Source organism: Mustela nivalis, assembly GCF_964662115.1.
Source record: "Mustela nivalis genome assembly, chromosome: 2".
Classification (NCBI taxonomy): domain Eukaryota; kingdom Metazoa; phylum Chordata; class Mammalia; order Carnivora; family Mustelidae; genus Mustela; species Mustela nivalis.
The window spans coordinates 84,190,551-84,217,749 of NC_139021.1; the positions used below are offsets into that span (position 1 = coordinate 84,190,551).

The 27,199-nt window shown below is 43.7% G+C and overlaps 1 protein-coding gene and 1 long non-coding RNA gene across 6 annotated transcripts in view; one reads left to right on the top strand and one right to left on the bottom strand.

Annotated features, from left to right (window-relative positions):
• Positions 1-27,199, bottom strand: part of RGS20 (regulator of G protein signaling 20) — a 75,608-nt gene that overhangs the window by 44,866 nt on the left and 3,543 nt on the right. Inside the window, exons 1-2 of one of the 5 annotated variants that reach the window (XM_082719239.1) lie at positions 7,837-7,938; positions 7,154-7,456 (exon numbers count right to left, since the gene is read on the bottom strand). In XM_082719239.1, the coding sequence (XP_082575365.1) occupies positions 7,154-7,159 (6 nt within the window). In that variant the 5' untranslated portion in view covers positions 7,160-7,456; positions 7,837-7,938. Of the gene's footprint in view, positions 1-5,466; positions 6,394-7,153; positions 7,487-7,836; positions 7,939-27,199 lie in introns of those variants that run through there. The other 4 variants (XM_082719236.1, XM_082719240.1, XM_082719237.1 and 1 more) reach the window with 4 other exon arrangements.
• LOC309858916 lies at positions 16,839-25,774 on the top strand. The gene is made up of 3 exons (XR_014308435.1): positions 16,839-17,069; positions 17,266-17,703; positions 25,419-25,774. It is a non-coding gene; the product is annotated as an uncharacterized lncRNA (long non-coding RNA).

Genomic DNA, 27,199 nt, shown 5'->3' on the forward strand with positions numbered 1-27,199 from the left:
GTCTGGAGACATGTTTTGTTGTCACATCTAGGAAAGGGTGCTACTGGCATCTAGGGACAGGGATGCTGCTAAACATCCTACAATGCACAGGGCAGTCTCCCAAATAGGCAGGTATTTAGTTCATAATGTCGATAATGTTGAGGTTGAGAAATGCTCATCTAGATGATAGGAAGTTACACGGGGCTATACTCATGTAAGGTTGATTAAGTTGTATATTGAAGATGTGTACACTTTACTATTTAAGTTATAACTCAAATAAAGAAGGGTAAAAGTAATAACATCACAAAAGTACTTATAACTCCGCCCTGAAATTTAACAAACTTATATAGAAACTCTGTTGCAGTTTTATGTGTAAGTCTAATTCATTAGCATCCTAATGACCTGAATTTGCCAGGAATTACACAAGTTAGGAAGAATGGAACCCTTTAGTTCTCATCCCCATTAAATGTCAAGAAGTATCTATACTTCCCGGTGTAGCAAGAAGATGTATGAATTAGTAACTGGGTTATTTGCTAGGAAAGGATATTTGTATAAACACAATAAAGGTGTATGTAAATTCCACATGTCTGGGATTTTCTTGGAGCCATTCTGCTGAACTGGCTTGGGAGATCGCTGCAAAGCTGCTCTCTACTTAATGCCCTGTATTTCTGTCCAGAAGATACAGAAAAATATATGTGTACTTTTAAGCAACAGTCTAACCTTTGTTCACAAGATAATAACATTTTGCCACTAATTACCAATAATTAAGAAATCTACTAGTCCTTTACATGTCGTTCCTACTCCACCCTGAGATGTCAATTTTGTTGGCAAAGGTGGGGTAAGGTATACGTTGCATCATTCCTTCCACTGTCTTGCATAAAAGCCAACAGCTGTTTATGTTGATCTAGCCATGCAACCCAAAAAGCGCTGAGAGCTGGTAGACTTGGAATAGCACCACAAGCCCGTGTTCCAGCTCCTGGGCAAATACCGTTCAGTTAGTGTTAGGGGTGATAGGCACCTAAGGAGCCAAATGGGAGAACGAAGTGTACTCCTGTACCTCCTGTACCTCACTGTGGGGTTGACCTGCAGTGCAGATGTACAACCCAGGAACGCAGGAAGCCAAACTGCTAAGTAACTGCATGTTAGTACACTAACATGTACTCTAAAAGGATTTTACAATTTGGAGTAAAATTAAGTAGTAAGTAGAAATCAAGCACACCCAAACCAGAATAGTTAGTTGACTTTAAGAAGTAACTGAAGTGAGGGGCACCTGGGTGGCTCAGTGGGTTAAGCCTCTGCCTTCGGCTCAGGTCGTGATCCCAGGGTCCTGGGATCGAGCCCCGCATTGGGCTCTCTGCTCAGCAGGGAGCCTGCTTCCCTCTCTCTCTCTCTCTCTCTCTCTGCCTGCCTCTTTGCCTACTTGGGATCTATCTCTCTGTCAAATAAATAAATAAAATCTTAAAAAAAAATTTTTTTAAAAAAGAAGTAACTGAAGTGAAATATGCCTACGAGGCAATAGCGCTTATTACTCCTATTTCACAAATGATTCCCCGTGCAAATAGCTAGAAACTAATAATCGGGATTAGAATAAGAGCAATTTATTCTATGAATCCATCATCATGTAATATTCCCTTGTGCTCTTGGTCACATCAAACTTTATTATGAATGGCCGCCACGGAAGCCCATTCAATCGTATTATGAACTGACTCATCCAATGCAGTGTTGTCTAGATTCTTGAGCTGCTCAAGGTAAAATTCAGAGACCATCTCAAGTAGGTGCCGGGTAGTCAGTGACTCATGCTTCTTGTGTTAAATGCTAAGCTCTGACTCAGAGTGAACCCTGTTAGCTGCTGACTGATACTATACATATTTGACTAGAAGCAGCTCACACCATGACTCACCTGGTGGTACACTGGAAACCAATCTGAAATATTCCCAATTGGACAGTGATTCACATTCTAATCATACTGGGACTTGACTTAACACATGTGGTTTCAAAACCTGATTCTGTTAAACTGGCTTGGGAGATTGCTACAAAGTCACTCCCTACTTAATGCCCTGTATTTCTGCCTAAAAACATGTGGTAGGTATACAGAGGTGCAAAGTCAAGGGTAAGATATCCCAGTTCATGCACTGGAGAGAACCATGGTTTCCTTCCTCAAGGAGGCAAGCACCATTCCTACAAGTGCTTTCTTTGAAGGACACATCGTTCCTATAATCCTAACTAACTTTGTAAGGCTAGATGCTTACTTGAAAGGCTCTGCCATACAATTCCTAAACTGCTCGTGTGTGAGAGCTCGACCTTGAAAAAACCTGCTGCACCTCTCTGTGGAAGGTGAATGTCATTATACATGCATTAAACATGCAGTAATGAAAGAACTGCAGGATTTTAGGAATGGATATTCAAGTGCCTGGAGAGGAAACCATTATTTACCAAGCCACTGCCTTAGAATAAGCAAGCTTCCCCCACTTGCTTGTCCACAAAATCTGGAATAATAAAATCTCCTTTTATGTAAATTTGAAGGCCTTTCCTAAAAAGCGCTCTTAAGTCAGCAGGAAGGAAATTTTCAGAATTTAAGAAAAGCTCAAAAGTGATTTCTAAGGAAAAACTGCTACAAGGTATTAACAGAATATGCAACCAAATGCGTACTCCAGCCGGACCCTGAATTCTAGTGCTAGCTCTGCCTCTGGCTTGATCTGTGACCTTAGCCTAGTAAGTTTTGTAGTTCTACCTTCTGCTGTGCTGGACCATGATGAAGCTGTGGGACAGTAGCCAAATTATTGTCCCGTCTTTCTCGTGTTGTATATAACACATGCTTGTATATTTTCCCTTATGTAATGACTTCCAGTTTCCTATTTGTTACAGGTTCACAAACCTGTAGTAAACAGGAACACATCAGCGTGGTGCATAAGAGCCTTAGGTGGAGAGTCAGAAGACTTAACTCTAATCCTATTTGGAGCCCTACTTACCTAGAGATCTCCAGTAGGGACCTCTACCCTCTCTGAGTGTTTTCTCAGCTGTAAAGTGAAGGAATCTGAGTTTTATTATTCTATGTAGTTCTTTATTTTTGAAGTGATCTCTGTGCCCGTTGTGGGGCTTGAACTCACAATCCAGAGATCAAGGGTCCGAACCAGCAGGCACCCCTATCTTTCTATGTTCTTGATATTATAAGAGTATTTTGGCTAAAATGTTTACAATCATCTTAGAGAAGTTAGCATTTCTAGCTTGCAAGGTATGTTTCCAGATTCTCTTAAATACAAACTGACCTGGTGCAATATTTTAATGGAGACCTTGGATTTTCTGTATATACCATGACCTAGTGTGTATTTTTTATGCACATCATTTAACAAAATGAAACATTTTTTGAAGGTTAAAGATAATTTTCAAAAATGCTGTTTGAAAAGTGTATATAAGTATTTCATAACTATTTGAAATAAAGAGTCCAGATGGTATACAAATGCACTATATTTAAAATTTACATATCAACATAGGAAATATTTACTGTTTTTCTAATTTTGGTGATGGACATCTTCTACTTTGATATACATACTCTTTATAGCATATCCAAAAAGATGCATTTTGTTCCTGATCTTATTATACAGTATTTTGAAAGCTACTTAGCCAATTTTGCATAAATACAACAATAGTAATACTAGCTCTTTTTTGGTATGTGACAGAGCTCTACAGTATTAATTTACTGAAAGCTGGAAGCTACCCAGTAAATAGGTACAGGTACTTTTTCTTATCCTCATTTTACAGATGATAAAGAAAAGGCACCAAAATGTTAAGTCACTTCCAGAAGTCACACAGCTAGGCTGGGATTTGAATCCAGACAGTTACAGAACTTGGATTCTGACTTATCAGGCAATACTGCTCCTCATATGCATTACTGATACACGAGATAGAAGATGTTATTTAATGAGTAGAAAGTACATAGGATGAGGCCCAGTAGAGGTTATGAGCAAAAATTAGGTTATGAACAAAACCAAGCATTTACAGATGGAGTCCTTTCATTACACATGTCCTTGCCAAGTCTAGGGACGAAATCAGTTTTTTGAACTCGGACACTTGTTTAGTCCATTCCATAATCTGCAATCACTAGAAGAAAAATGAAGCCAAGCGACGCTGGGGCCCAGTGCCCCGGATGAGGAGGTCAGACCTAAGAGGGATGACCGGGGATTGGGGCAGGAAACTCCCTGCTCTCCCCAGTCTAGAGGCGTGAAGGAGCTCAGCGGCCGAGTGACTACTTTTGCAAGGCGGTGAACGAGAGGAGTCCCGCCCTCACCGCCCGCATTTGCCAGGTTTGGGACGCCCTGGGAACTCCAGCTAGGCCGCCCCGTAGGCAAAGATGTGGTCCGAAAGAGCCCTGGGCCTCCGCTGGATTCAGAGAAAGAAAAGAAGGGAGGAGAGAGTTCCCCTCTGGCGCTTTCCTTCTTCTGGATAGAAAATGCCTTCACTTTCACCCCTGTAACTGTCCGCTGCTGGTCGCGAGGGAGCCGCAGCAGCACCCCGGGCTTCGAGCACTCTCCGCTGCCGCATCCCGCCCGCCGCTGGGGTCTTGCAGGGCCCTGGCCGCTCGCCCGGATTTTCCTCCGAAACTGGCGAGTTCCACTCCCGCCTCGGAGCGCGGTCTCCAGCAGTCCCTTCCCCGCCCACTCACCACCCACGCCTGGTGGGCAGGCAGTAAAACCGAGACTCCCCAGTGCCCACCGTTTTCAGCTCACTCCCCCAGACGCCGAGCACAGAGACCCCGCCCGCAAACGCCCACCAGCCCAGCTCGCTCCTAGGCCCTTACCCCGCCTCCTCCCCACCGCTGGGGGGGGGGGGGAGGGGAATCGCCACGCACACCCACCCTAAAAGGTCCTACAGGTCCGTCCCGCGGGCGCGACGTCCCTCCTAGGACCCCGCGCGCCCACGCCCCCTTCCAGTCTCCGCCGCCTGGCTGCCGCGACATGTTCCAACTTACCTAGCGCCCCTCGGAGAGAGCGGAAGATTCAATCGCCTGGGTTTGTTCAAGAAAAACACCCGCGGCGCCTGCACCTTAACCGCCTTGTCCAAGGGTGCGCGGACAGTTCAGTCCATTAGGTTTTCAAGAGCGTGAATGCGGACACCCAGTCAGACCCTCCAGGGTGCAAGTGCAGGTGCTCCCGCATCCCCCGCCTGAGTCGCGCTTTTCTTAAAGCGAGGTTCTGTGATTCAGGGAGTGTCTCCTCTTCCGTCCTCCCTGCGCTCAAACTGTCTGTCTCGGGCGCCCGGCCCGGTGAGAATGCCGACGTTTCCACAGCCCGGAGTGCCCCAAATCTACTTGGGGGGTTCAGTACGTATTTTAGTCTTTAAGGGCTACCCACTCACTGACCCAGGCCACAGAGGTTGAATCGCGCGCACGCCCCGCTGGACCCGGCAGAAACTGATCCTGGTGGCTGGGACCCTCCTTGAGACCCAGGCACACCCTAAGCCCATACACCCCTAAAATACACACTGACTGACCTACCCGGCAGGACCGGGGATGAGCAGACTTCTGCCATCGCGGCAACGATCACAGCTCCAGGTCCTGCCCTGCGTGAGCGTCCCGCTTGGCCCCGGCCACTTCCCAGCCCGAGGCCTTAGAGTGAGACCGAGAAGGGGAAAAGCGTTTGAAGATGCGGGGTACTCACGATTTCACCGTCCGCCGGGCGAGCCGGAGGGGAAGCTCGGGCCAGCTCGCCTCCGTCGGCCGTGCGCATGCGTTTCGCGTGTGCCTTTTTTTTTTTTTTAATTACAGTACCAACTGGTGGCCTTACTACGCCCGCGATTGCTTTCCCTGGTTTTCCTTTTCTTCTGGCTCTCGGTCTTTTCTCTCACCTTCTTCTCCCTCTATCACGCTCGCTCAGCTAACCCTCCTCCCCGCCCCCTCACTCCCGCCTCCCCAGCCGGGCTATCCCGGTCTCGCCCAGCTCTTGCTGCGGCGCGCTCCACTGCGGCGGGGGCTGGGGGGAGCCCGGCTCCAAGCTGGACCCCGCAGCAGGACTGTAGCCCCCTCCTCCAGTCCGGAATTAGGCAGAATCCAGAGTGTGGGCGTTAAGCCAGGCGAGCGCGAAGAGAGTCTGCAAGACCCCCTCTGCGCTCCCTCCCTTCGGAGCGCGGGGGCTGAGCGAGACTCGGCTGTGCGGGAATGCGTGCTCAGACCTTGTGAATGAAGGGGGGCGCTGGGAGGTGTGAGTGTGCCGGGCGGGGGGGGGGGAGTGGTGCGCCGCACGCGGAGGGCGTGCTCTAGCCCTGGAGAGTCACGCCACGGACTACCCCGCATCTGGAGGGCAGCCTCCTACCTTGTCTCTGTTGCCACTCCGAGAGCTGCACCCGTCCCACCCCGGTACGGTTTCTGCTGGTCCCTCACTGGAAAGGAGTTCCACGCCCTCTTCCTGCTGCTGGAGCCGGAGGCCCCACCAGGTCGGGGGGTGGGAGGGTTGGCTAATTCCGGATTTCAGATCCCGCTGAGACTTTTGGCAGCTGCCCTCCGTCCCCAGAAGCTCCGAAGCGCAGGGGTAAAGAGAGGGAAAAACGCTGCCTCCCAGCTCCGCGGACACAGAGCACTGCGTGTCCCTATAGACCCCGCCGTGTACCCTCGAGAGCAAGACTCAGACCGACCGCCTGAGCCCGGCGCGAGTTAGAGGGCTAAACTGAAGCTGGAAGCTGACCTGACACAAAAATAACATCACGTCATTTCCTCCCAGGCCTCCAGAGCCTGCAGACGCTGAGAGGGCATGGGAGTGGGAGCGCGAGGAGGGGGCGGTGGCGTGTCAAGGGGGAGGCTTGTAAGAAGGGGGTTGAACTACACCATTGGGAACCAGAGTTTGAGAAGCCGACTCAGGAAGGGCGAGGACTCCCTCCCGCTCCTACAGTTTCCATTGACACTGGAAGGAAATGGTCCAGGAAAAAGTAGCTTCGAGGGTCTCCTGCGGAAAGGGGGTGTGAGGCCAGGCGCTGGCGCCTTTTCCTTGAACTAGCTGTAGCCTCTCTTGCCCTTCCCACCAAAACTCTCTGCCCTTTCCCCTGCCCCCTTCCGCCCTAGCCCCTTGCGGGCTGGAGCCCTGCTGGCCTGGCATGGAGTGGTTCAGTCGAGGTTAGGGAAGAGCAGGGGATGCTGGTGCCTGGGTGAGGCGGAGGGGTGGGGCGTGGTGGAGACAACTATACTTACGGGCATGGGCGAGCTCTGCCCAGCGCAGGCGTCCTCTTCTCTGGGCGGGCGTCCCCCTGGGGGTCGGCTGGGCAGTGTCAGAACTGACCCCAGAAGGAGCAAGAGGCGGCCCGGTCGCTCCCCGTACCCCCGTGAGAGCCCAGCTGGTAGGGAGCAAGCGAGAAGCCGTAGGGAGAAGTCCGGGCGCCACTGGGGACCCCCAGGAGGGAGTCGCCGGAGAAGATGAGAGAAGCATCGCGCGAGGCCAGAGAGCTTGCTAAAAAGGAGACCGAGCAGCTTCGGGGCAGCGGGCGAGTCTGGGAGCTGTGCAGGGCCGGCGGCAGGAAGGGCAGGAGGTAAGGGGAGAGAAACAAAAGCAACACACCATTACTGTTGGGTCTAGCTACAGACTGAAGAAAATGTGTATTTAGTATCATTTATTGCAGCATTTTGAGGCTGTACTTTGGGGATGCAAGAGAAGGTAGGTGAGAGCAAAAGGAAAGGCCTTTGGTTGGGTTCTCCTCTCCTTTCTCTCCTTTACCCCCTTCTCCTCTCCCCCTTTCTAACTCTGCACTCATTGTGTTTCTTGGACCAGCAGCTTCAATGACAACCAGGAGCTTGTTAGAAATACAGAATCTGGGACCCGATCCTGAACTTTAGCGTCAGAATCTGAATGTTAATGTTCCCAGGGGGTTCATATGCACCTTAAATGTGAGATGCAGTATATAAAAGTATCTATATTCATCCTTCTTAGGATTTTCTAGTGAATGAACATCTAGTTCACTTTTGCAACTCTTGCTCTTCTCCCGCTTTCCCTATGAACCTTCCCCACCTCCTAAAGTGCCTAGAGCTCTCCCTGCCAAGTCACTGAAGTTGGACTTGGTTACTAGGTTCCGGTGTGGGAAGTGCTTAGGAGAGAATCGATTAGTGTCAGAAGACTGAGCAATCCCAGACGTAGGCTAGGTGGAAGAAGGGACTGGCTGATTTGACCTGGGTTGTGCTGGTTGGTGTGGGTGGGTTACCAGGACTGTGTTGGGTCTCATGAGTGTGCACTATGAGGGCCCCTTTCTACACTCTGTGTGTCCATCTTATTCTCAGGAACACAGGGCTTTACACCTTCCACTTGTTGTTTAGGATATCTAAACTGCCAGTGTAAAGGTAAAATCATTATTATTTTCTTTGAAAGTAGAGGGAAGCAATTTAAAAGTCAGAAGCCCGGGGTTCTAGGCTGAGCCTTGCAACTAACTCCACAACTAACCTTGGGAAAGTCTCTTTATTCTTTTAATTTATCTGCTTCATTTATAGAGTAAAGGGATTGAACTCAGTGGCTTCTTAAGGTCACCTGCCTTGTCAGGCTCTCATTTTTGATCTCTTAGAGCTTCTTGGTCCACTAACCTTCAGAGAAGCTACAATCCAGAACCTAACTCAGCCAATCCAAACAGCTCCCTCAAGTAAAACAAAAAGACAATTTAATCTGTTTGTGAAAAACAAGAGTGGCGGTTGCCAAGAAGATTGAAGGTGGAGGCGGGAAGCAGCTAATAAAAGTGACAGGGTGGCTAGGCGCTGAACGGGGCTGGGCGAGCGGGGCGGGAGTCCCAAGGGCGCAGCGGCCGCTCTCCAGGGTCCTGAAGGCGGGCGACGCCGAGGGCGGCCTCCGTGGGCTTGGCTAAGTTCCCCAGATCAGCAGTTGCCAGACCCCGCATGTTTTCTTTAGGCGGTGGAAGTCTTGGGGGAAGCGACTGTTGGGAGGGAGGGAGGAAACCTAGCAACCCATTCTCATTCATGAGGCCCTTTCTGGGAAGCCGCCGAACGTGTTGGCGGATTTGTCTTTCGGTCGTTTGTATGCGCTCGGGGAAAGAGTGAGGCTTGGTTTGCATTTCCGAGTAAGTTCACACAGTTTCGCTTCCCTTATACCTTTTCCTGGAGAATGGAGTCTTTCTCCTAGTATTTTCATTCTCCCAGTTCAGATGCTTCTCTCCCCTCCCCCGCTTTCTGGCACCACGTGTTTATTTTAGGGAATGGCCCTGAGAGCCCCGGGAGGCTTCTGGAGAAGTGCCAACAGATCACTCGAGGTGGGGGGGGGGGAGGAGGAGAGATTTGGAAAACGCTCAGAGCCGGCCTTGGCGCCCAGCTTTCGTCTCGCCGGGGAGGAGGGCAGGGGACCAGGCCTTTGCTCTGGGGTCGGTGTGTATGCTTCGCCGGCTTCAATAGAGCTCGGATGCCGCGGGCAGCTGGGCTGGGGCGGTTCGCAGCTAACTTCGTGCGCACCTGCCAGCTGCCGCCGTCGCGCCTGCCCCGAGTGCGCTGCTGGATGGCTGCAAAACCTAAGGGGATGCGAGCACCGAGGCCTCAAGGACCCCATGCAGAGGAAGTCGAGAAAGAACTGGTTCAGCCCCTGGCGACCCAGAGCTTAACTAAACCCACCGGCGACCCTTCCCAAACAGCCTTCATTCCACGGCTTGAGCAAAGCTTAAATCCCTGAAAATGAGTAGCAGGCATACTTCTGGGCCGCACGCCGCACTCCTAGGGCCCCGAAGGAAGCTTCAGGGAACTTCCGTGGGTCCCCGAATTTTCGTCTCCAGCTCGTATTTTCAAATGGTTTCTTGCGAGTATGTGAACCGGTAACCTGACCCTTCTCTCTTCTTCCCTCCCAAGTCTTTTGCACGCCCCTTCTCCCGGGCACGCTTCATTAGGCATTTCGCTTCGGTCCTTTGCTTCAGGACAGAGACGCTTGTGAGGAAAATAGTGGAAATGTTCAGACAGAATAAAAGTCTCAAACTCAGCCTCAGAAGCACAACGTCCCGGCTCCACTGCTCCTTTGGAGACATTCAGCTTTTACCCTTCCCTAGACTGGTCTTTTCTTTCAGGATCAGCAGCCTACTCTCCAATTCTGGCTGCTGTCTGGACACACTCTGCAGTCAGAGCAAGTCTGGGCAGGGGCTACAGGCTTCCCTAACAAGCAGGGATCTGAAGCATGAGAAGGGCAGCCTGCTGAAATCTGACTTCTGGCCCTCCTGGCAAGGACAGAGCTCTGGGACTGTCAATGTACCACAAAATTTGATCTGAGAAAAGTTATCTGAGGAAAGACCTTCACCTACCCGCAGTGCTCCAGAGATCCCTGTCTTCCTTTTAGGCCAGATTCTAGATGACTGAGGGTTTCGGTAATATTGGCCACAAAACAGAATCATCTTGGAATCTGTATTCCTGAAAGCACTGCTCCGTAAGGATCCAGAAGATTTAGAGAATACTTTATAAAGATCGAATATCCACTACTTAATGAATCAGATTGTCTATTGAACCATGCAGAGAGGGAAAAAAAGCACCACACCCAAATGTACAGAAAAATAAAAAAGGCAAATTTGAAAATTTTCATTCACCCCTCAATAGCCTTTCATAAAAGAAGCATCCATGGCAGGATTAAATACTTTTTTAAAAAAAATCTTTATTTTTTAAGTTTCTTTTCAGTGTACCAGAGGATTAAATACTTTTAACCAAAAATTTCTCAGAGCTTTTAGAATTAAGATCGCAGAATGGAATTTGAAATTAGATTTAATTTTATGAAAGGATCTATTTTTTTCCACCCTGGACTCTTAAAAAATTCTGTTTACTTTAGTCTAGGTATATTATACATTTTAATTTTCCATTATTTGGAGAAACAATTCCTTCACTTGGATATAAGAATCCAATTGGCAGTGATTTAAAACTCCACTGGCAAGTCTTTGCTTGTGCTGACTATAAAGCAGATTGGAAAATGGCAAGATATAATAGACAGATCATGGATATTAGAGTCACAGGTTAATATTAGTTTGAGGCCAACCAAACTATTAATAACATGTTTCTATTAGGGTTCATTTCAAATCTTGATGTTCTTAGTGAAAGTACAACTGTTAAAAAGAATATCTCATAATTCGTTCTGATTTCATCCATTCTTTTAATAACTTTTTAAGTGGATCTATGCCTAGGACTTATATAAGTAGATGTTACATAATGAGCATTGATAGTGGGGAAGGTGTGACTAGGAATGGAAGTGGAGGGGACCAGCAATAAGGGCTACTTAGGTGACATGTATGTCTGGAAAAGGGAAACACTGACGGTTGTCTCCTTTCAGAGATAACTGGGCCCTCTGCCTTCCTGCTGGTGTTGTTAACTGAGTGAGGAGCTTAAGATAGGAGTTGGGTCTTTATTTGAATATATATACATATATTCGTTTGAATTATATGCAACACTGAACTCTTGATTTTCTCTTGCAGACTTTCCTCCATTTCAGTGAATGGTAACTCGATCACTTTGTTCAGTTCAAAAACACTGGGGTATCCCTGCTTATATTCACAGCTATCTCTCTGTGTTATTGACTGAATTGGGTCTCCCCCAAAATCATATGTTCAAGTCCTAACCCTCAGGACTTCAGAATATGGCCTCTTTCAAAATAGGATGATAGTCCATATAATTAGGTAAGTCATGTTAGAATAGCATGGGCCCCAATCCCATATGACTGGAGTCCTTCTAAAAAGGAGAAATTTGGACACAGACACATGCACCAGGAGAATGCCATGTAAAAATGAAAGCAGAGATGGAGGTGAAGAATCCACAAGCCAATGAATGCCAAAGATTGCCAGCAAATGGCCAGAAATGAAAAAGAGGCATAGAATAGATTCTCCCTCCAAAGAAATCTGGCTACAGGATGAAAACATAGAAACCCTGCCTCGGTTTTCAGCCTGTTGATATACCTTGCAGATTTTAGATCAAGGATGAAATATCAAGTCTCACCTGAATTTCCAACCTGCTGGTTTGCCCTACGGATTTGGATTTGAGACTTGCCAGCCAACACTCCTGAATGAGTCAATTCCTTAGCTGAATCTCTCTCTCCTTTCCCTATCCCTCTTTCCTTCCCCTCCCCGCTTCCTTCTCTCTCTCTCTCTCTGTCTCATCATCTGTCGATCATGTACATGTTCTGTAGGTTCTAGTTCTTTAGAGAACCTTGACTAATACTCTCTGGTACGGTTCTTATCATCATTAACCTGGACTATTGAATTTTCTTCCTAGTTGGTATTTCTACTTCCCTTTTGCTTTATTTCCCCTTAATATTGAAGACAGGATTTTTCTTAAAAATGCAGGTCAGGCTATGTCACTCTCTAACTTCAGACTTTCTATTGGCTTCTTATTTCAGAGTAAAAAGCAAAGTCCTTACATTAGTCCTCAGTGCACAACATGAATGGCCCTGTCCTACCACGAAGATCTCTTCCACTTGTGCAGCTACTCTTGCAATACTGATTTTGCACAGCACTTTTTACTATTTGGCATACTACGTATTTACTTCTTTATATGACAAAAGTAGCAACTTTTTCTCTTTTGTTCATTGCTATGTCAGTAGGGTCTAGAATAGTGCTCAGTCCTTAAAGTGCTCAATGAGTATTTTTGGGGACAAATGAATGCAAAAACAAGCTCAAATATTAACCACTCATAAAAAGGAATGGAATTCTGGTACATGCTACAACATGGAAACCTCAAAAACTTGCTAAGTGAAAGAAGCTGGACACAAAAGGACAAATATTATATGATTCCACTTATCTGAGGTACCCCAAATAGGCAAATTCATGCAGATAGAAAGTAGAATAGTGATTACCAGGGGCTGGGGGGAGAGAATGGGAAATTACTATTTGATGGATGCAGAGTGTATGGGTTGAAGGAAGAGTTATAGAAATAGTGGTGATGGTCCTACAGCCTTCTGAATGCATTTAATGTCTCTGAATGATACATTAAAAACTGGTTAAAATAGTAATTTATTTATATTATTTATAATTTCCCACAGTTCAAGAAAACATTAAAAACTCTTCAAGGTGTGAGCTCAGAGGAGCCTGAGAATGTCCACCCCGTTGGGAAAAGCAGCTGAGTAAATCACCTGATTCTGCCAGAATCTCTTGGGGTTCCTTCGCTTTGATTTTTGCTTCCCTCAGCTAAACGTGCTTTCAAGATAGATACTGCCAACTCCCATTCTATTCTAGAATGTAGGGGGACACAGCTTGTGATACGTAGAGGTAGAAGGAGAATAGCTAAAGGAGGGTCCAAGAAAGGTCTTGCACGCCAGTCATTTCTTCATCCTTTCAGTAAATATTTATCATGTGTCAGGCTGCTCTAGAGGCTCTGGAGTCAAAGTGAGTGAGGAAGAAAATGATCTGTTCTTACAGTGTGGTGAAGGAGCGGGTAGTAAGAATCTATGTAGACTGAATAGGACAAGTAAGTCATGGCAAGGATTTTGGATTTTATTTTAAAAGCAATCAGAAGTCACTGAAATGTTTTAAGCAAGAAAGTGACAAGATCTGATTTATGTTTTTAAAAGACTCTTTTGATGCTTTGTATTAAAGTGAATTGGAAGGGGACACGCTTGGAAATAGTGAAAACAGGAGACTTTGCAATGGTCCACGTGGGAAAAGTTGATGACTTGGACAGTAATGGGGATAAAATACAGAGAAATGGACAGACTGAGATATGTTTTAGAGAGAATTAATTGCACTTCAGGTAGATTGGATGTGCAGGCTGAGAAAAAGGGAATCAAAGATCTTACCCAGGTGTTTTGAGATGAGCAGTTGGGTGGGTGGCTTGCTGAAATGAGGAAGATGAGGAGGGAAATCAAGGAAGAAAATGATCTTCCTTGATGGGGTACCTGGGTGGCTCAGTGGGTTAAAGCCTCTGCCTTCAGCTCAGGTCATGATCTCAGGGTCCTGGGATCAAGCCCCAAGTTGGGCTCTCTGCTCAGCAGGGAGCCTGCTTCCATTCCTCTCTCTGTCTGCCTCTCTGCCTACTTGTGATCTCTGTCAAATAAATAAATAAAATATTCAAAAAAAATCCTGGTAAACATATTTTGTAGATGCCTATAAGTCATTCAAATGGAGCTGCTAAATAGGTTGTTGTAAAAGAGGCTTGAGCTCAGGGTAGAGGTCTGGGTGGGAGTCCAGGAGAAATGTACATTTAGGAGTCATTAGCATAAAATGGTATTTAAAGCTATTGGAATTGGGTAAGATTCTAAGAAAAAGATGAAAAGATAGAATAAGATTGAATAAATTTAAGGAGTTTGAACCACATCCAGATGGAAATGGGGAACCACTGACAAAGCTTAATCAGGGAGTTAATAGGATCAGATTTGTATTTTAGAAAGAATCTCTCTGTCCTATGATGTTACTTAGAGGCAAGCATGACTGGAAAGAGGGATGAGGGAACATGGTGTTCCAATAATTTTTGGGGAGACTTAGGTTAGTGTTAAATAGAGTAGAGATAACTAAATTAATAGATCAAGAGATAACTTTGAATAGTGTGAATGAAATGTGGGAATTGATTAGATGTGTGAAATGAGGACAAGAGCAAGGTCAAGGGTTCTGCCTCCCAAATTGCTAGTTCAAAACCGGGTGGACGATGGTACCCGTTTTTACTGCGATAGAGAACCTAGGAGAAGAAGAGTTTGGGCAAAAGTGAAGACAATTGTTAATTTTGAAGTGCCTGTTAGACATGTAAATCTGCATGGTCAGTAGACTTTTGTAAGTTCGTGTGTGGACTGCAGGAGACAGAGCCTGAGTGGAGTCACCAATCCATAAGCTGTCTTAGAACCTTTGAGCTGCCCAGATTAGCCATGGAGAATGAGTCCAGTGAGAAGAGAAAAGGACCAAAGATGAAAACTTAGGGAACTTCCAATTTTTCAGAGTCAGTAAAGGGAGAGAAATTTTTTTAATGAGACTGAAAGGGAACAGCTAGAGAAGTAGAAGAAAATAAGACAAAAGGGACATCATTTGTCACGTTTCAGACTCTGGTTAGATGTCATGTCATTTATTTCTCTTTGTAACCTGCAGGCAGTTATTCATGTCCTCTCCATTTTACAGAAGACTACATTGAGACTCAAGTGAAATAACTGGGTCAAAGACACTCATACAGAAAATAATAGATCAAGTTTGAAGGAATTTAAACAAACCTTGGACTATGAAGTTTCTACCCTTTGATTGTTCCCAAAAGGAACCAATCCTGTGTGTGTGTGTGTGTGTGTGTGTGTGCGCGCGCGCGCGTGCACCCCCATGTACATATATTTGTATATATGTGTACTATCTCTAGGAGAATACAAAGAAGCTGCTAAGACTGAAGAGTGGTTGCCTTCGGTGGATCAGGGAGTAGAGGCTGGAGACTGGCCAGATGGAGACTAACTATATTGTCTACACTGTAATGCTCTGTATTTTTGTAATAGAGTCTGTAATAAAGACTTGGCTCCTTTTCTTTCTTTGTTTCTTTCTTAAATGCTTGACTGCTGACAACTTTCAGTCCCCACTACTCTCCTTTCCTTTCTGCCTCATATTCGGAAAAACTGATAGGACAGCCCCGATGCTTTCTCTTTTGGCACGTGCAGGGAGTTCAAGTGATGGAGGTCGTGACTCTTGCAGAGGAGAACCCTCAGTTCCAGCCCCACCATAAAATTCTAAGCCACTCTCCTCCTTCTGTTCTCTTCAGCCATTTTTGGACTGGTTAGCAAGCAACCTGACTTGCTCTCCTCAGAGGGCCTCGTTATGGGAGTAATACATCTCTCTATGCCCTCTTGGTATTTATGTGGCCTCATTGGTCTGGACAAGAGAATCAAATTGGGGGTGTATGGGTGGGAAGGCCCATCTGCCTATGTAGGGGTGACCACAGCAATTGTATTAGATGACAAATGTAAGACTGGACAAGTCTGATTTTGAATATTCCAATTCAAAAATACAAGTTAGCCAGGACATTTTTAAATGGTAAGAATTTAAAAAGGCCCATGTCCCAAAGTCTTAAGATTTTAAGATCCATATGGGCCTTCTCCTCCATTTTTCTTATCTGTTAGATCATTAAAAAGGCTGAGAAGGTAAAGAAAACTAAACTAAACTAAGACTAAAATGAACTAAAATCTGTGCTCTTTCTTCTATAATATTCTATACCTCTAGAGATCAGGAAGGGAGTTATTATGTAAAATATAAAATTAAAAAAAAATTCAAAATTAATTTTTGAAATTTTAGTGATCTTTTTCTGGGATCTCCAGCTCTATAATAATTGCATTTGTCCAAACTACCATATTTTTAAAAATCATGCATTCTTACAATTAAAAAAATATATATGCATATATATATATGTATGTGTGTGTGTATATATATATATATATATATATATATATATATATATATATCTCCAAGCAAGCTATTCCTGAAGTATAGTAAGCCGTGCTCCAACAAAATCCCTCCTATATTTTGCATACTTCCTTGCATCATATTTTTTACATATTTTACCCTGATGTGCAAACACTTACAAAATGTTCTCATACATGCATCTCTCTACTCACCACCCCCTTCCTCATTGCTCTTTGGTCAGGAAGCTACAGACCAGTGAGCTCAGATGATATCTGTTAGGCTGGCAAGGAGTGGAACTGGGCCACAGACTGGTGCTTCCTGACGGGTGCTTCTTGAATCACATCCAGGAGACATGGTCATTATTTACTGATGTCAGTAATGAGGATTGACAGTGGCAGTCATCAAGGACAGCAACAATGTTGATCCGTATCTCCAAATGCCTCCGATGGCAGCTAAATGTAAAGTACCTTCGACCACTTTCTTTCTCTTAAACAAAAATTCCAATTTCCCTTCCTTCTCACACCCAGCAAGTAATGGGAATTCCATGACGAGCTTGCTTCCAAACTACCACTGGAGATTGAATTCACGACTTCAACTCTACAGGCTTTGGGTCCATCAATCACATGGCTGCTCATTCTCTACTTCTCTGAGATCCTAAAAGGGCTATATAGCTTTATAATAGCCCAATTTACCTAAAGCTAAAGAACAGCATTTCAAGCACCAACAGAGAAGCCCCTAAAATTTTAGATACTGAAGAATACACACCAGAGTGAAGTTTCTGGGAGAACCTGCCTCCCAGGTGTCAGACACCTTTGGTAAGTTAAATCCTTGGAGTGCAGAATATTGTTATTCTGAAATGAAATACAATATAGTTGAAGCTCTGTATAATTTATAAAGTTCCTATTTAATTGTTTGTTTTTTTCAAGAAAGCTTCTAGTCTTAGTGCAGCCAAGCTTTGCACAGTGATTGGCAGAGTCCGATATAATTGTAAATCAAACATTTGTTTTTCAGATCGCATGCAGTTTCTCTTAAGAAGATATGGAACAGGTCACCAAGGGTTCCTATTGTAATATTTCATCCTAAGGCTTTTCAAGGATTGGTGTCAGTGACTATGAGAAATGAAAAACCCTGCCATTGAAATCCTAAGAGCTGGTGGAAGCAAACAAAATCTTGAACAATGTAAGCGTGAGAAATGCAGGGGACGGGACTGCTCGCATAATCAGAAGTCTTCTTTTTCTTATGTTGTCTGTCTACAGAAGTTTCCAGCACTGCTTCCATTTGAATGCTAACATTTTTCAGGGGTTCTGTTGCTCCCCTGGGGTGCCTGGTGGTGGAGGGGAGAAGGGAGAAGGTGGCTAAAATCAGAGCAGTGGAAAAGCCGCAGATGGAGGAAGGGGTGGCGGAGTCAGGAGACGGAAGCCCTACCAGCCATATCCCTTGTGACTTAGGGTAAGTGTGTGCTCACTTGGGCTTTTCCCTTCCTGCCCAGGGAAACGTGTGTACATTTTCCTTTCCTGCCCAGGCAGATTTAGTGAAGATGGTCTCTAGGGCTTCCAAAGAGCTGATTTCTGGATTCATTGTGGGACCCATTCTCCTATACGTAATCACTTTCCATTTTCCTCTCTTGGGATTCCCTCCCCAAAGGAGGAGGCACACACACTCACACACACACTCACACACACACTAACCCTATACCTTAGAGAAGAGAAGCAGAGCAGAATCCCCAGGGAGCTCTGGAGCCCAGCATACCTCCCCAGGCAAGCACTTACCAACATCCCCTCTGCGACTTTCCCAGCTCACTTAATTAAATTACAGCATTCTCCTAAACAGTTTCCACCTCGGAGCCTGTGCAGCACTTAGGTCCCCTCTAACCTGTTCCCCACCCTGCAGAAGGAGGGATCTTTCTAAAAGGCAAGTGTGATCACATTACCCACTCCCCACTTCCCCTGGCTCCAATCACTGGCTCCTCATTTCTCTTTAGGCCCTAATACAGCATGCAGACCTTTTATGATTCGATTTGTACTCTTTCTTACTCTTTGTACTTCAAGCTCCAATCATATTAAGGTTCCTCGGTTCCTAAAAATCCCCTTGTTCATGTTCATTCCTGGCTCTTTTTATAAATTCTCCTTCTGCTGAATCATTACCCATTCCTAATCTGCTTCTCCTCTTTTATCCTAAGGCCATCTCTTACTTAGCCTTCAAGTCTCAGCTTAGATGCCATTTCCTCCAGGAAGCTCTCCCAGGTTGGGCTAGCTGCCCATATACTTTCTCTTGTCACAGCATTTCCTGCACTGAATTGTAATAGTTTGTGAGGGTCAGGACTTTGCCCTTATACAGACCTGTGTCTCAGAAAAATCTAAAGCAGCACTGAGACATAATGTGTGTTCAATCAATAGTTATAAATGAATGAACTTAAACATGATGTGATCTGGAGTTGGTAATTGTTGAAGCCGGTAATGTGTCAATCAGGTTCTATTATGCTATTATTTACTATGCAATTTTCTCTGCTTTTATGTATATTTGACATTTATTGTAATAAGAACATTTTTTTAAAAAGATTTCATTTGTTTATTTGAGAGACGGGAAGCATGAGTAGGGGGAGGGATAGAGGGAGAAGCAGGCTCCCCGGGATCATGACCTGAGCTGAAGGCAGACACTCAACTGACTGAGCCATCCAGGTGCTATAATAAAAATATATATATTTTTTAAAGATTTTATTTATTTATTTGACAGAGAGAGATCACAGTAGGCAGAGAGGCAGGCAGAGAGAGGGGAAGGGAAGGAAGCAGGCTCCCTGCTGAGCAGAGAGCCCGATGCGGGACTCGATCCCAGGACCCTGAGATCATGACCTGAGCAGAAGGCAGAGGCTTAACCCACTGAGCCACCCAGGCGCCCCAAAAATATTTTTTTAAAACATGATTTTTAACTTCTAAACAACATACCTCAAATCTTAATTGCAACAGACAAGAGAGCAGGGTAGAAGCTGCCACAATTCTACGTGCAAGCCTCCTAGGTATAAGGTTTATTAAAATGCCTGTTCAGAGAAGGTGTGATGTGAAAGGGAACACAGGCAGGTCTTCCATTTGTCCCCATGGTCCCAGGCCGGATCCACCAATTTCACACTGGTGGAGCACAAAAATCAACAAGCAAGATGGCAAGAACAAGTGGAGACATTGTTCGGTCCAAAGTGGAAATTTGTGACAGGGCTCAGGAAGGCAGCATGAGCTTTGTAGCTTTTCCAGTGGTTCCTAATAAACCAGGCTTTGTGTGAGTCTCACCCAGGCTGCACAGGGCCCTGTACTAAGGCTTTCTCTTTCCTTTGGCTCAGTGGCTTGGCTGCTGGGAAACTTGTTAGCTCTCACTGATTTCTTTGAGTTGGACACCACTGAATTGGATTGCTTTGCTTTGCATTTTAAAAGGGGTATTTTTCTTGAGGAAGCTGGAAGTTGGCACAGACTTGAAATTTCATATTTTGAGACCATCCAGAATCCACAACTATCATTAATTTCCTTCATGGCACTTGAGACATTTGGCTGAATAAAGATTCTAATAGCAATCTTAGCTTAAAGGGGTAGAGAAACTCAGTATTTTACCCACGTGGTGGGAATAAAGTAGGAAAATAATACATTTCTTCTACTACTAATCAGTTAGCAAACCAGTATTGACTGGGCTTTTAGATGTGCCCAATATGAGTGAGGCTCTACCTGTAGATGGGAATAATTAGATTAACTGTTTTGGGGGAAACTGGGTACCAAACAAGCATGGGTTCCCCAGGACAGCAGCGCAGGACAAATGGGAAGCCTGGACCCATGGGTGCAGATTGTTTTTTAAAAGTCAAAGTATCTGATTAAAAAAAAACTAATAAAATTACTTGCGAGAGGTATTATTGTCTTGATTTCATAGATGATAAAACCAAGACAAAGAGAATTAAACCTGACTTGGACCTGAATTAAAAAACCAGTTCTGGCCAGTACAAAGACATTGCTTTTATGTCATCCTATTGCCTGGTTTGCACCTGCATAACCAAAAAGATGCACATGACTGAACTTCAGCTGGGATAAAGGATGTCTTCAAGGAATCAGATTTCTGTCCCTTACATCTGAGCCTCAAGCTTCAGGGGCTTGAGATCCTGCAATACTGCAATGCCCTCCAGGTGTCAGCATTTACTGTTCTTTCACTCCCTTAGGCCTTACTGTTACAAAGTATTAGGACAGAAAAGCCCATCTCTCTCCTGGGTGCCTCAAAATGTCTGGGCATGAGGTGAAGGGTTATGTGCCATGAGGTAAGGATGCTGCTGAACACTGAATCTTGACTCCATGCAAATATGAAAATGTCATGAGCCCTCTGCTGCTCTGATTTTCTAAAACCCAAAGGTATCCATTTTTTCCCTCTCTTCTTTGTGGTTTCATGTATCTAAAAACCAATTCATTTCTGATGGATGAGCAAGCAGAGTTATAACCTGGCCTTTGGCCAAGACTGCACAGAAAAGGAGGAGGCTTTGAAAGTGCCAGAGGATGCCTGGAATGCTGGGCTTCTCTATAATCAACAGCAGAAGCCGGTGCCAGATGCGGCTGGGATTTGGACCAGGCTGGAGTGTGGCTTCTGACGAAGGACCAGAAATAGCCCCAAACACCAGGTCTGTCTTCTGCTCAGCTTCCACATATACCACATTACACTACTGCAAGGTCATTCTTGTGGATCTAATATTACCATTCCCTGTAGATTTTGTGAGTAGGAACAATCTAAGAATTCCTTTACATCTAAGTGCAAAAGAATTGGACTTTATTTTTTTTACTAATAAGAGAGACTGGGCCAGAATGAGACAATGAAGTGCCTTGGGGATTCCTGGAATTGTGGGGGAAGGGTCTAGGATGAGAGGCAGGGGAAACAGCTAAGGTTGCAAACTTCTGTGACTTCTCAGGCTGGTCCATGCTAATGGACACGGTGCCTGAGAGACCTTCTTTTGCTTTCCGTCCCTCATACCATCTGGATCTTCAACTTGCCCATCTCAAATGTTGTGAAAAATAGACAGAAGACAATCATTGGTCCCCCAAAGCCTGGACTCCCTCAGGGGCCAACACATGATGGAAGTTGCCTGCTTTTCTTTTCTAAAATTGCCACTTTTGCAAAGGTGAAGCTTACTGACCTTAATGGTACCAGCAAGTTGTTAAAAATAGTTAGTTGGCCTCTATTTTAAAAGAGAAGACAAACATGAAAAAAGGAAGCCATAATTGCTGGCTTTTATTTGCTAATCATATGCCTGTCTTTCAATCTATCAAATGAGTTCTGTAACAGAATTATCTATGTAATTAAGTGCATGTGTTCCTTGGATAATGCTGCTGGTAGTACAGCTCTCACTTCAACTGAAAACTTCAAAAAATATTCGCTTTGAACATGTGACATTCTGGGAAAATTGTCAGAAAAAAGTCTTAAAGAAATGGGGTCCAGTCTAACTTGCAGAAACAGAGAGAGCAGATTTATCATGGAATGCAGAAATGTGTGAAACTGATAATATCAGATGTTTGATCATTTCTTTCTAGTAACGTTTTATTCATTCTATTTGGTCATTTCTGCTCAACCTCAGGCAACCTTTAATAACAGTTTATAGGTAAAAATATTCATGGAGAGACACCTGGGTGGCTCATTCTTTAAGCATCTACCTTCTGCTCAGGTCATGATCCCAGGGTTCTGGGATTGAGCCCCATGACGGGCTCCCTGCTCAGTGGGAAGTCTGTTTCTCCCTCTCTCTCTGTCAAATGCATAAATAAAATCTTTAAAAAAATATTCATTTAGCTGTGTCTCTGGATTACTGGATGACCCGCACTGACTGGAGGGAGCACAGAGGATCACACAAAAGCCTCACAGTCCCCCATGTCTGGTGAAGGTGGGGGTTTGTCTGGTGATTCTAGACTTCAGTTACTTTGGGGCCTGCCCACAGATCTTTGCTAAATTGAGGATAAATGGAGGAGATGTGTGGATTTATCTCTGAAATGTGATTATAAACCCTGCAAGTGATAGATACAAAAATGCCAGATTTCAAACGCCTAAATTAGCACTATTTCCTTCGAGTGTCATCGTTACTTTGGGAGGCCATATGCTGGTTCAAAGTTGCAGTCTCTCAAAACATGCTGGTCAGCTCCTCTAAGATGGTCTCTCAGCCTATAGAAGGGCCAGAACGGATTGATCCAGGAGTGGATACCAGACTTATACTGGGCCAGATTCTCTCTCTTGGGAATTGGAAATGAGAACATGGAGAGGCAGTGATGCGAGTCTGGTTTTTGGTGCTGAGCTGTCTTTCTAGCACCTTCCATGGACTCCTAGCCTCAGGTTTCTGAACGGCCAGACTCCTGCCTTCCTGCTGTTTCCTTTTATCTTCTGGTCATAGACGGTTTGAACAGGCAGTTACCAAAATGTGTTGAGATTATGCTTACGATATTTGAGTATTATTGCAGATAAGAATCCGTGGAATGCTCTATCACTTGAAAATGAATCCTTAGAATTTTTAAGGCTGAGAATTCAACATTATGTGAGCACAATATATTCTTATGGGAAAACATATCTGGTTACATCACTGGTGTCAAATTAAATTACTTATGTAGTCTGCAATCTGGGTTCCATTCTTGAATATTTGAAATATATTCCAATAGTCACTGCGCATTTTAAACTAAATATTATCTGTCAGCCTGTGTACTTCATTTTAAAATTTCTTTTTTCAGTCATTTTATATGCAGTAACTATGAAGCCAGTCTGTGGACAGTTCTAAAATAAACTTCCACATTACAAGCTTAATCTGAATTGCTTTTGCCCACAGAGTGGAAATAGATGGTTCGTATAGAACCTATGACAACAAGTTTCCTGTCAGAGGCTCCCAGTGGTGTGGTGCATAAACAATGAATCTGGGAACACTGAAAAAAAAAAAAAAATTTAAGACGTTAAAAAAAAAAAAAAGAAAAAAGAGGCTTCCAGTGAAGTTCATCTACATCTTCGCCTTCCAAGAAGGCAAAATTTAATGTAAATTTCCAGAGATATTTGCAGTGATTTTACAGTTTTGTGAAGGCTGGCTTGATTTTTTTTTTTTTAAGTTTATTTATTTTCTTTGTAATCTCTACACCCAATGTGGGGCTCGAACTCACAACCCTGAGATCAAGAGTCACATGCTCTTTTGACTAAAACAGCTGGCTGCCCCAAAGCTGATTTGATTTTGAAAGCCAACAACATGATTTTTATGAGATCTTTTGAAAAGGGGAAATGAGACTGAGACACCTATTTTTTCCTAATCATTAATTAAACATCTGAGCATTATCAGATTTATGAAAAAAAGCCTGAACTGCATAATGAGGCCAAGCAGGAATTTCACAGTATGTTTTTAATGCTTCTAGGCAGGATCTTTTGCCACTTTTATTTTATTTTTAGTTTTTATTTATTATGATTTTTTTCTTAGGATCTTTTGCCATTTTTAAAGATTTTTCTGGAAGGTCAAGATCAGTTGTGCTATCCAGTGACCGTGTGAAGTGTGTGTTAACAGCTCCTACTGTGGTAATAAAGAGATAAATGGGTAAATTGTACTTATGTACTTGGGTATCTATTTGTTGTTTAATTTCAAAGGGTAAAATCTAAGCTCCAGTCTGAGATTTAAAAAAAGTCTTTTTATTATGTTAATTTTCAAATAAAAAAAAAACCCCAGAGCAAATACACTCATCAACTCTCATATCCATCACTCAATATCAACATATTGCCCATTCTGCTTCATCTCTTCTCCTTACTCCCCAGATCCCCTGTTATTTTAAAGGAAGTCGAAGGTCATATGTCATTTCCTCTGAAAGCATTTCCACTTGCCTCTTTGGGACTTAAAAAAAAAAAAAAGCAGAACCACAGTTTCTTCTGACTTCCTTTTACCGGACAGGATGAGTAGGGCAGTTGTTTTTCCTTTTCTCCCTTCCTCTCTTTGTGTCTGTGAGTTTAATTTGGAGCTGTAAGACTCATCCCTCATTCATTTCATTTCTCCATTCTTTTTAGAATATAACTCAACTTTTAAAGAATAATCACATTTTGCAGTTCCTTTTTACATCAAATATCTCCATCTGAGTGACTGTTTCAATAATTACCATCAATCCTTCCTAACTGTGGCTTCCTTATTTTTCATTGCTCTGAAACATATTTTCATGTGACTTTTCCCGGAAGTGTGGCTGTGTCATAATCTGTACACTTGCATATCTTAAATGTCTTTCTCTTGAGTTAGGGCATGAATGACACTGGCTTATGAATAATTCTTGGGATGTAAAAATGTGTTCTTTAAAGCTCTCTTGCTATAATTCAATTATTTTCAGTTATTTAGTCAGAGGACTATAAGGTGAAGATCCTTCTTGTTTCCTTTTAGGTAACCTTATTTTTTCCCCCTCTGGATATTTACTGAAATGCCTTAATTTTTTAAAATTGAACATACTATGAGGGTATTTCTAGGGTTAGTTCTATTTCCATTAAATTTGCTTATAATACTGTATGTTTTATTAGATTATTGTCTGAAATCTTTATTACATTGGGAATATAAAATTATGTTTAAAGAAAACTTGATTATTGCTGTTTCACCTACTCAGATCCCACTTTTATCTGTTTCCTTTATGTCCCTAGAGTGAGTTTCCAAGATATGACCTTCCTCTCTATTATGTCTTCATAATTTTAGTTTCTTTATCTTTCTCCTCCGTGTTGTGGTCAACTTTCTTTTCTTCTCTCTCTTTTTTAAGATTTTATTTATTTATGAGAGAGAAAGACAGTGAGAGAGGGAACACAAGCAGGGGGAGCTGGAGAGGGAGAAGCTGGCTTCCCAGTGATCAGGGAGCCTGATGCGGGGCTGGATCCTAGGATCATGTCCTGAGATCATGACCTGGGATCACGACCTGAGCCAAAGGCAGACGCTTAGTGACTGAGCCACCCACGCACCCTGAAACCGACTTTCTTAAATATATTTTTCTATTTTGACCTTAATTTTTGTGGCATCCAATCAGCTGTTAAATCCCCCTCCCTCCCTTTTTAAATCAATGACTAATTGTCTTATCTCCATTAAAACTTACTTTTTTTGGTGACACCTCTCTAACTTCAGAAATGCAACATCTTCTTGAATATAACACAGGTATATATTATTAAAATTCTCCCTCTATTTTCTACAGGAGTATGCCATGGTGGTACAGTCAATGCCAGCCCAGAGCCAAAGCTGCCTGTAGCAGCAGGAAACATTCTGACTCAGTAGGCAGAATTTCCCGACAGTGATACAGGCATGGGGCTGCCGTGACACTTGGTTATGAGTAATCCTTGGGACATAACTATTTTTCTTTAAAGCTCTCTTGCCATAAATCAATTGTCTTCAGTTACTTAGTGATTCGGAAAATTATAAGGTAAGAAGAGAAACACTATGTGGGTTTTCCACTGAAGTGGTAGTGTCCTGCCCTTGTATAATTAGGACTCTCTGTGGCCCCAACCACTGTACTTTGGAAGTCAAGAAGTATTGTGCTAAACGAAATAAGTCAGAGAAGGATACCGTATGATTTCACTCACAGGTGGAACTTAAGAAACAAAAAAATTAACAACAACAATAATATTATTAATAATAAAAGATAACTATACTCCTTTTTTGCCTCATCTAGAACACCCTACAGCAGGTATGGGAGGATTGCCAATTAATATTTGCCTGCTAACTGTGGGAGATATAATCACAATGAACTTCCAAGTGAAACTTTTTCTGAAGAGGTTTGTCAGCATCTCAGGTGTTAAACTAGTTACTACAGAGTTCTTTTCAGAGGTCCTTAAAAAAAAACAAGAACAAAATTTGTCCTTCTTATTGAACTTAACTCACAAATGGTGGGAAGACAAATTTTCTCTTCTGAATACATTAATGTTAAAGTATTGGATACCAGAAACACAATTCCTTTTTACTAAGATTTTTTTTCTTCTTTTTTAAAAATCCTTTTGGATAAAAATGGACAATGGACAAAAGTCCATTGTCTTTGTAGCTACCTTTTGGGGCCTTGACATTGATTTTTCTCCTTTTAGCATATAACATCTTAAAACAAGTGCTTTGATCAGCTGCTCAAGGAATCACATGTCTGGAACAGGTGAGCAGTTAGAAGCCTGTGCTCTTAGAGGTGCACTGATGGTAGAATGATACAAAAAATTGCTTTTTGGAGGGGCGTCTGGCTGGCTTAGTCCATAGACAATGACACTCTTAATCTCCAGGTTTTAAAAAAAATGATTTTGTGGGAACAACTTTCTTGTCTAAGCTCTCACCATGTTTATTACTGAAGAAGAATGCACTGACACATACATATCAGTCTCTATCGATAGAGGGATTTGACCTCTTGTCAGTGTGGCTTTAATGTTTTCTCTCTCATGTCTGTCACTTAGGAAGAGTGATTGGCCCAGGGGATACCCTGTCTCCCACTTGCACTCCTTGTCCTAAATAAAAGGAAGCAAAAGTCCTGATGGAGAAAAAAAATTCTGCTGGAGATGGGTGTGGGGGTGTTAATTTATTTTGTAGTAAATTAGTGGCCCATGTTGGGGCACTTCGGGCTGAATGCACAGGGAAAACACTATTAAGAACGTTGGCTTCAAGCCTATGAAATTATAGCCTACTTTCTAAATCACTATCAGAAGCTATTGAATTAGTAATAAAACCAGTACCAAACCAAACCAATCAAAACCAAACCAAACCCTAGGTTCCAATCCCCACTCAGATGATTTCACACATGTAACCAACACTATTTCCAAGCCTGCTTTCTCATCTCTGAAACAGGTCTAATGACACCGCGGCTACTGACCCAGTGAAATTGCTTAAGGACCCAAATGAAAGAACAGTTGAAGAACCACAACAATAAATGTAGGCAATACTGTGCTGGTATCATCAGTCTAACTGCCTTTGTTTTCTTTTAACTGTTTATTTTGAGATAATTAGAGA